Source organism: Moschus berezovskii, chromosome 8 (assembly GCF_049115385.1).
Source record: "Moschus berezovskii isolate FMDL1 chromosome 8, NW_MosBer_1.0, whole genome shotgun sequence".
In the NCBI taxonomy this organism is placed as follows: Eukaryota; Metazoa; Chordata; class Mammalia; order Artiodactyla; family Moschidae; genus Moschus; species Moschus berezovskii.
The window spans coordinates 86,652,196-86,659,616 of record NC_142467.1 but is presented as its reverse complement, the minus strand read 5'-3'; the positions used below and the strand labels follow the sequence as shown (position 1 = coordinate 86,659,616).

At 43.5% G+C, this 7,421-nt stretch overlaps 1 protein-coding gene across 1 annotated transcript in view; it reads right to left on the bottom strand.

The window, feature by feature from the left end:
* Positions 1 to 5,163: 5,163 nt before the first annotated feature.
* The window catches only part of PRRC1 (proline rich coiled-coil 1), a 75,395-nt gene continuing 73,137 nt past the window's right edge, over positions 5,164 to 7,421 (bottom strand). The window contains exons 9-10 of the mRNA XM_055428783.2: positions 5,820 to 5,894; positions 5,164 to 5,553 (exon numbers count right to left, since the gene is read on the bottom strand). Coding sequence (XP_055284758.1) covers positions 5,859 to 5,894 — 36 coding nt within the window. The 3' untranslated portion in view covers positions 5,164 to 5,553; positions 5,820 to 5,858. The remainder of the gene's footprint in view (positions 5,554 to 5,819; positions 5,895 to 7,421) is intronic.

Below are 7,421 nucleotides of genomic sequence, written 5' to 3'. Positions count from 1 at the left end.
CTAGTTGAGTGATCACACCATCATGATTGGGTCGTGAAGATCTTTTTTGTATAGTTCTTCTGTGTATTCTTGCCACATCTTCTTAATCTCTTCTGCTTCTGTTAGGGCCACACCATTTCAGTCCTTTATTAAGTCCATCTTTGCATGAAAAGTTCCCTTGGTATCTCTAATTTTCTTGAAGAGATCTCTAGTCTTTCCCATTCTATTGTTTTCCTCTATTTCTTTGCACTGATCACTGAGGAAGGCTTTCTTATCTCTTTGCTGTTCTTTGGAACTCTGCATTCAAATGAGTATATCTTTCCTTTCCTCCTTTGCCTTCCACTTCTCTTCATACCTATTTGTAAGCCCTCCTCAGACAACCATTTTGCCTTTTTGTATTTCTTTTTCTTGGGGATGGTCTTGATCACTGCCTCCTGTACAATGTCACGAACCTCCATCCATAGTTCTTCAAGCACTCTTTCTATCAGATCTAATCTCTTGAATCTACTTGTCACTTCCGCTGTATAATTGTAAAGGATTTGATTTAGGTCACACCTGAACGATCTAGTGGTTTTAGCTATTATAAAATAATGCTGCAATGAGTATTGGGGTGCATAGGTTTTTTCAAATTATGGTTTGCTCTGGATTTATACCCAGGAATGGGATTACAGGATCAAATGCTGGCTCCATTTTCAGTTTTTTAAGGGACCGCCATGCTGTTCTCTATAGTGGCTGTATCTACTGGCCTTTCCACCAACAGTGTATAAAAGTTCCCTTTTCTCAATGCTCTCTTCAGCATTTATTATTTGTAGACTTTTGACGATGACCATTCTAACTGATGTGAGGTCATACCTCATGGTAGGTTTGATTTGCATTTCTCGGATAATTAGTGATGTTGAGCATTTTTTCATATGCCTGTTGGCCATCTGTCTTCTATGGAGAAACATCTCTTTACATGTTCTGCCTTTTTTGCTTGGGCTGTTTGTTTTTCTGATATTGAGCTTCATGAGCTGTTTATATATTTGGAGATTAAGTCCTTGTCAGTATCTCCATCTGAAAATGTTTTCTCCCATTATGTGGGTTGTCTTTTTGCTTTGTTTATGGCTTCCCTTTGCTATGCAAAAGCTTTTAAGTTTAATTAGGTTTCATCATTTTATTTTGTTTTTATTTTCATTATTCTAGGAGGTGAATCCAAAAAAAATTGCTGCAATTTATGTCAGTGTTCTGCATATGTTTTCCTCTGAGTTTTATAGTATCGGACCTTCCATTTAGGTCTTTAATCCATTTTGAGTTTGTTTTTTTGTATGTTGTTATAGGATGTTCTAATTTTTTATTCGTCTATATGTAGCTCTCCACTTTTCTCCCATTCCATAGGCTGTCTTTGAATTTTGTTTATGGTTTCCTTTGCTGTGCAAAAGCTTTTAAGTTTAATTAGGTCCCATGTGTTTATTTCTGTTTTTATTTTCATTACTGTAGGAGACAGTTCCAAAAAGATATTGTTGTGATTTATGTCAAAGAGTGTCTTAGCTATATTTTCCTCTAGGAGTTTCATAGTACTCCTCTTACAGTTCTTTAAAGCAGAAGTCTGACAAGGGTCAAAATGGGCTAAAAACAAAATGTCAGCAGGGCCACAATTTTCTAAAGGCTCTAGGAAAGAGTTTTCCATCTTTTTCAGCAGCTAGAGCCTGCCCATAGCTTGGCTCACAGGTGCCTTAATTGTCTAAAACCACCAGTGGAGAACTGAGTCATTCTCATGGTCAATCCCTCCAATTTATTTTCTGTCTCCCTCTTCCACATTTAAAGACCCTTGTGATTATATTGGGCCATCTAGATAATCCAAGAGAACCTTTCCATTTCAAGGTCAGATGATCAACAACCTTAGTTCCATCTGCAGTCTTAATTTTTCCCTTTGACATATGGCAACACTGATGGCTCAACCGGTAAAGAATCTGCCCGCAAAGCAGGAGACCCAAGTTCAGTCCCTGGGTTGGGAAGATTCCCTGGAGAAGGGAACGGCTACCCACTCCAGTATTCTTAACCTGGGAAATCTCATGGACAGAGGAGCCTGGTGGGCTACAGACCATGGGGTTACAAAGAGTTGGACACAACTGAGTGATTAAGCACAGTACAGTCATCGGTTCCAGGGATTAGAACATGAGCATCTTTGGTGGGGGGGTGGGCATTGTTCTGCCTGTCACAAGGAAGAATGAGGAAAAACAGACGAAGCCTATTGGATCAGAGATGATGCTGAGAGCAACAAATAAAAGTAAAGCCAGGGAGGGGGTGGGTTATGCCAGGCGTGAGTGTCCTTTTACGCAGGCGGGTCAGAGAAAGTCTCTTGACTAGGAGACATCTGAATAAAGATCTCCAAGAGAGAAGGGAGCTAGGCATGAAAATATCTGGGGGGAAGCTTTCCCACCAATGGGAACCAAAAGGGTCAAGGCCCCAAGGTGGGAGCAGGCTGGAGGTGTCTGAGGAATAAGAGGGAGAGTCCCCCTGTAGCTGAAGCTGCCTGAGTGGGGGCAGAATAGGAGGAGGCAAGACAGCGAGGGGATGTGAGCCTCGTGTCTGACTCTGTGGGCTACTGAAAGGACCCAGGGTGAAAGGAGAGGCCTTTTTCTTCAGTGCTTTCTATCATTTTTCAGTTTATAGAAGAATTTCCGATAAACCCAGGAAGTTCTCAATTACTTTTCACTCGGTCTCCCTTCATGTAAACATCTTGTATCACCATGGCATATTTAGCAAAACTAAATAATCAACATTAGTCTAAAACTAGGAGCTACATTTCAGACTGAACCTGGTTCTCTATTAATGTCCCTTTCCTGTCTCAGGATCCAGTCCAGGATACCATGCTGAGCTCTCCTCCAGACTGTGACAGCTTCTCCTCCTTGTTTTTTATGACTTTGACCCTTTTGACGAGTACTGGTCAGATATTTGTAAAGTGTCCCTTAATTTTGGTTTGTCTGATGTTCTCTAATGATGAGGGTTATGGGTTTGAAGGAAGAAGCCAACCGAAATGAAGTGTCTTTCTCATCACATATCGTGAGGAACATGATGGTACCACAGTTTACCATGATATTGTTAATTTTGATCACTTGATGAAAGTGATACCTGGCAAGTTTCTGTGCTGCAAAGTTACTATTTTCCCCTTTCCATACGTTCATTAGAAATGAGTTGAAAGTCCAGTCCACAATTCCACATTCTGGAATGCACAGTAACAAAGAATTTGTGGGAAGTATGTTAAAACCACCGCAATAATTACAGACACCCTCGTTTTATTGTGCTTCACAGGTACTGTGGTTTTCACAAATCAAAGATCTGTGGAGTCCTGAATTGGGCAAAATCTGTGGGTGCCATTTTCCCAACAACATTTGCTCACTTGGATCTCTGTCGCATTTTGATAGTTTTGACAATATATCAATCATGTTTATTATTACTATATTATGGCGACCTATGATTAGTGACCTTTGATGTTACTACTGTAATTGTTTGGGAGCCCCAGAAACCACACCCATAGAAAACAACAAAGTTAACTGATAAATAACTGTGTGTCTTTCTGACTGCTCCCTTGACCAGCCATACTCCTTCTCTCTCCCTCTCCATGGTCCTTCCTGTGCCCTGAGACACAAGAATACTGAAATTAGACCAGTTAGTAACCACACGATGGCCTCTAAACGTTCAAGTGAGAGGAAGAGACCATCACTATAGCAAGAAATTGTCCTGTTTTAAGAAGTTGCTGTAGGTACCGCCTCCCTAGCCTTCAGCAACCACCGCCCTGATCAGTCAGCAGTCATCAAAACTGAGGCAAGACCCTCCATCAGCATAAAAGATTATGATGAGCTGAAGGCTCAGATGATGGCTGCCATTTTTTTTAAGCAGTAAAGCATTTAAAATGAAGGTATATACATTTTTTAGACATAATGTTAATGCACACAATAGACTACAGCATAATGTAAACTAATTTTTATTTCTTGTATGGTTATTTATTTTGCTTTTTGACTGTGCTGGGTCTTCATTGCTTTTGCACAGGCTTTCTCTAGTTGCAGCACGCAGGGGCTACTCTCCGTGCAGAACACCAGGCTTCTCATTGCGGTGGCTTCTCTTGTTGCAGAGCAGGGGCTCTAGGTGCCCAGGCTTCAGTAGTTGAAACACACAGGCTTGGTAGCTGCAGGTCTCCGCCTCTAGAGTATGGGCTCAGTACTCGTGATGCATAGGCTTAGTTGTCCATGGCAAGCGGGGTCTTCCAAGACAAGGGATTGAACCCATGACCCATTGGCAGGTGATTCTTACCCACTGCACCACCAGGGAAGTCCTAAACTGAATTTTGTGTGTATGGGTTAACCAAAAAATTCGGGTGAGCCTTGATTTTTTGCAATATTCGCTTTATTTTGCAGCAGTCTGGAACCAAACCCAGACAACTTCCTGGTATGCCTGCAATTAATATTCTGGAGGAGGTACTTCAAAGAATGAAAATATCCTGCTTCTCTCAAAGTTTTGCCTACTAATAATAGCATCCATCAGTAAATCTTGACTGTAACAGATGATGCTTTAATGGTGATTTCCTATTTCCTTAATTCCTTCTGTGTTTATTATTTGGAATTCTTCTATAAAGAATTCTTCTGTGCCTTTTCCATTATTTCGTTCTTCATTTATTTATATGAGTATAGACTCATGGACAATCATTTTATTCTTTGGATTATAATCCATTACTGTCATTAATTATTTTGGACATTGGGACTTCTTTCACAGTAGCTTCTGTGTCCATTTGACATGCCCTGTTTTTTACTTTGTTTTGTGTTTAGCATATCCTCATCTCCTGACACTTATTCTAAGATGCTCCAGGCTCATCTTGTATTTTTCCTGTCTCCACCCTGAAATCAGCCCTTTCTCTGGGAAGTCCTGGTTTCTCTTGTTAGAGTATGGTATTAAGAAACAAAACTGGATACACTTTTGTCATGGAGACATTTTGGGAGAAGGAAGATACCTATGACTTATGTTTTTAAAGGATCAGTCTTATGGCTGGGTTCAAAATAGCTACATGGGGGCGGTTGTTGCATTGATCCAGACTCCTTGACAGTCATCTAGAAAAGTTGTAGAGTGAAGTAATCCAGTCCCCCAGGGCCCCTTCTACGACTCCACACACAAACCACAGCTATTCTTCATTTATGAAGCTTTTATTGAGCCCCACTGTTCCCCAGGCATAGTGCACCATGTGTTGATGGTACTGTGATGAGAAAGCGCTTTTCTTTTCCTTGGGGCATTCATAGTCTGGTACAGTAGGAGCAGCCCTATGATAAGTGGGAAAGTAAAGGTTTGTAAAAGGTTAAGTGTTAGCGTGAAAGAGGGGCTCGCTTTTTATCAGAGGAGAGCCACAGAAACCAGCACACAAGACGAAGAGTAGTTCTGGAGTCAGATTCGCGAGGCTGGAATTGGGGTTCCCTGCTGCTAGCTGTTGACTCTGAATCTTTGAGCCCCATCTTCCTTGTGTGGAAGGGTGGACAGCACCCACTTGTGGAAGAGACCATGATGCATCCTTCATGCAGCTTCACCTTCATCCTGCATTTCTTGGTTCCCCTGCAGTTAGGAGGGACTATATATTAGACTTGTGGATGATACGAGGTGGGAGAAGTGATCGGATACCACTCAGCGGCCTCCCTAAAACATTCTTGTGACCCTCCACATCCTCTCTGCCTTCTGCTCTAAAACTCCAGGATGGGGAAGGTACATCATGAAAAGGGTGTAGAAACCAGCGCTTGAGGCTTAAAGGTGAGCCCCAGGAGATGCTGCCAGTGAGAACACATGTTCCAGACTCTGCATGAAAGCAAGAAACAAACTCTTACCACAATGATGGGACTGCTTATTGCAACCACCAGCCCATCCTAATGAACACAGTACCTCAGAGGTGGCTGGAACACCTACAGCAAGATAAAAAGCACATGATAAACCCTCAATAACTGATAGCCATTACTAGTATCATGGTGGCTCAGATAGTAAAGAATCTGCCTGCAATGCAGGAGACCCAGGTCCAATCCCTGGGTCAGGAAGATGCCCTAGGGAAGGAAATGGCTACCCACTCCAGTATTCTTACCTGGGGAATCCCATGGACAGAGGAGCCTGGTGGGCTACAGTTCATGGGGTTGCAAAGAGAAGGACACGACTGAGCAACTCACACACACACACACTAGTATTATATGCCATAGAGAAGGGGTCATGCCATAGGAGGGATAGGCTAAGTGGATGGAAGATGACTGGAGTCCAGAGATTTGAACAGAGGGTGAACACTGACAGCTAAAGAAGGGAAAGGGGGTCGGTGAGAGTATAAAAAAGGAGGGAGGGGAAAAACTGACATGAGATGAAAGGAAGGAAGAACTGTCCACACTGTGGACAGAGCCGCCGCTGGGAGGGGCCCAGGCCCCCAGGTCCTGGCTCCGGCCTGTGCACGGGGAGGAGCCCACCCCCTGCGCCCACCCTGCTGACGGCTGCTTGGAGCTCAGGGACATTTCCTCCTCCGCTGCTCCACATCCAGGTGCAGAGACCAGAGGCCTGGCTTTTTCATTTGTCTCAACCTAATGACAAGATCCTTCCTGGACACTTGTTTTTACTATCTGAAGTGTGTTTCTTTTATCACCTTCCCGTCACAGGAAGAGTCCTGATGGAGTTCGAATAGCAGCGGGAGCAGAGAGCTCCACAGAGGGCAGGCCAACCGAACAAAGGACAGAGGAGCCTTTGTCTCTCCGGGTTGTCAGGGGACAAAGAAAGGACAAATGTGCAGAATGGGGCTAGAAACGCGGAGACGCTTTTCTTTAAGGTCCCCACTAAAAAATGCAGGCATTTCCCCAGGCTTAGGGTTCAACCTGTGGGCAAGCAAAAACTGTCGTCTGTGCAGCTTGTCTAGCCAGCTTGAAGACAGCCTCCCTGGACCTTCCCAGCACTGTGGTCAAACCGGCCGAGTGGCCACCTAGCACAAGACAGGCCTGATGCTCAAAAGGACCCTACCTATTTTCCTCCCTGCTTAAACTGGCCAGAGTTCACTTATCCATAAAACTCACTGTTCTGGGGCCCCTGGAAATGTGGAGCTTTGGGTATGGTTAAGTCATATGACACCTGAAGGAACCGTGAAGACAACTAGAAAACTGACACCAAGCTGACAGGACCAAGTCAACCTCACTTGAACAGAAATCTTTACCAACAAAAAACGACATCAGAAAAAAATGCAGCTGTAGGTATTTCCTGGTGGAAGGACCACCCGTGCCTGACAAACAGGAAATAACTAAAAGGAAACCAGATTCTGAGAAAGAAAATTTGGATGCATGTGAAATGTAGGAAAACTTTCCAGTGAGCGGTTTAGGTTCCTGCCCATCAGATTCTTCCTCTGTCAGTCTTCCCCTCCCACCTCCATGCCTCCATGTCTTTCCAGACTGACAGTCTACCAGGCAGCATTT